Source organism: Propithecus coquereli, unplaced genomic scaffold (genome assembly GCF_000956105.1).
Source record: "Propithecus coquereli isolate 6110/MARCELLA unplaced genomic scaffold, Pcoq_1.0 Scaffold5, whole genome shotgun sequence".
Taxonomy (NCBI): domain Eukaryota; kingdom Metazoa; phylum Chordata; class Mammalia; order Primates; family Indriidae; genus Propithecus; species Propithecus coquereli.
Genome location: NW_012150840.1, coordinates 5,209,437 through 5,211,647, shown reverse-complemented (window position 1 = coordinate 5,211,647; position 2,211 = coordinate 5,209,437). Strand labels below are relative to the sequence as shown.

General features: G+C 39.9%; 1 protein-coding gene across 1 annotated transcript in view; it reads left to right on the top strand.

Moving 5' to 3' along the window:
* ESR2 (estrogen receptor 2 (ER beta)) overlaps nt 1-2,211 on the top strand; it is a 164,324-nt gene that overhangs the window by 114,636 nt on the left and 47,477 nt on the right. The window contains exon 5 of the mRNA XM_012656035.1: nt 1,650-1,766. Within this exon, the coding sequence (XP_012511489.1) occupies nt 1,650-1,766 (117 nt within the window). The remainder of the gene's footprint in view (nt 1-1,649; nt 1,767-2,211) is intronic.

Sequence of the window (2,211 nt, the reverse complement as noted above, 5' to 3'; positions counted from 1 at the left end):
ATAACATACATGTAGAATTCTGCATGTAGCATGTCCAGTTTAAAGAATAATTACAAAGCAAATTCCTGTGTAACTAGGCTCAGGCAATTAAATAGAATACAGCGGTGCCCCAGAATTGCTGTGGTGGTCCTTCCAATCACGGTGCCTTCTCTCCCTCCAGGGGTGAGACAGTCCTATCTTTTGCCTTCCTTGCTGTGGTTTGCCACTTATATAGGCATCCCTAAGCGCTATAGTTTCATTTTCTCTGTTCTTGAACTTTAAGTAAATAAAATTTCTCCTAGATGTTCTTTGTGACTTGTTTCTTTTATGACTTGTTCATTTTGTTTATCATTGAGATTCATCTATCCTCCACACTAAAGTTCTGGCCTGTTGCAGGCTTAGTGTAAGAAATTCAGGCCATATTGTTTATCAGAAAGACACAATTAAGAAATAAAGGCATCTAAATACTCTATTCTGTTGCTTTACATCTATTATAATTTCTATTTTTTAAGCCTCTTTCAGACCTAAGTAGCTGCATCACCCTCCCTATCAGTACCCAATCCAGACAGCCTCTCTCATTTGCACAACTGCAGCATGTTCTTACCTGGTCTCCTGGCTACCTTCAGTTTTGCTGCCTGAAACCTGTTCTCCATACTGCATCTGAAATACTAATTTTTGAAATGTAAATATTTTTACCTTTTCCTTGCATGAAAGAATTAAAAGTACCATTGTCCTTCTGCAGAAAAATGGACTTAGTAAAAGAAAAAGTACCATTGTCTTAGAGATTGCTATATAACTAAGAACTTGAAACTCTTAGTGTCTTACTCCAATGAGAATTATGTTTTGTACTTATGAGTCTTTAAGTTGGTTAGGGTAGATCTACTTCATAAGGCGTGGCTCTGGGTTGAGTTCAGGTCCACTCTACTACGTGTTCTCACATTCTCCTCGGACCAATGACTATCTCATAGGAGCTTGAGAGGCCAAGCCAGACTATTGGAGTAGCACATCTATTAACATGCCGTTGGGTACGGAGAGTGCCATGGTCAAGCGCAACACCAGTTGGTGGGGAAGTATACTCTGCCCACTCTAGCACACTGCAGGGTCACAGCGCTGGGGAGAGAGTGAAGAATTGGGAACATTAATCTAACCCACTGGAACTATTGTCAAGTAGCAGTACTTCTGTTCTTATTTAGATTGCTAATTTATTTGTTCCTTTTGGTTTAGTTCTCTTATTTGACTGTGAATTCCCATAAAAATATCATATTAAATCCCAAAGAGGGATATATGTAAAAGAATACAAATAGTTAAATTTGGTGACTTGATATACAAGTACAACTCTTAAGGAGTTCTGTGATTTGGAATAAATCAATTTCATGCGACTCTCACTTTCCATGTCCAAAGAAGACTATTTCTAAATGTTTCTTGAGAATTCTAAGAATATACAGGTAATAACCTATCAGTGAAAAAATAGGATATTGAGATATTCCTAGTTCTTTACTCATTAATGAGATGATAATGTGGCTTAACTTTGGCCTTTGTATTTGCACCTGTCTTTAAGAAGATGTCCCTTGTCTCTCTGCTGGGTAGTGTTATCAGGGTTATTGACCAGGAAGAGATTTAACCAAGATATTGTAAAAGTAACCTCCTTTTTCCCCCCTGCTCTTCTATAGGACATAATGATTATATTTGTCCAGCTACAAATCAGTGTACAATAGATAAGAACCGGCGCAAAAGCTGCCAGGCCTGCCGACTTCGGAAGTGCTATGAAGTAGGAATGGTCAAGTGTGGTGAGTGCTTGCTTCCCCTACTATTGTATGGGGGCTATGCAGAAAGCTGTGTCCTCTGAGGGACTGGGGACATGTAGTCTGGATAAGAGGAGATTCGGGACATGGTAATTATCCTCAAGTATTTGTATGCTGTCACATTGGAGGGGACATTGACATCCCCTGTGGCTACAGAGAGCAGAGCTGGGGTAAATGGGAATAAGTTACAGGAGGCAGATTCTGGCCCAATGTGGGGAAGAACTTTCTATGATTTGAGTGGTTTGGCAACAGAATAGGCTAACACATGGGTTAGGGGACTTCCAGCTACTGGAGACCTTGAAAAGTCTAGTTCTAAGCATGAAGTCCTGGTGAATGTCTACAGTTAAAGCTTGTGACAAGAAAGTAGAATATCTTATGGATACGTGGGTAACCACGGGGAAGACTCATACCTATCCTTCCACTAGTGTTC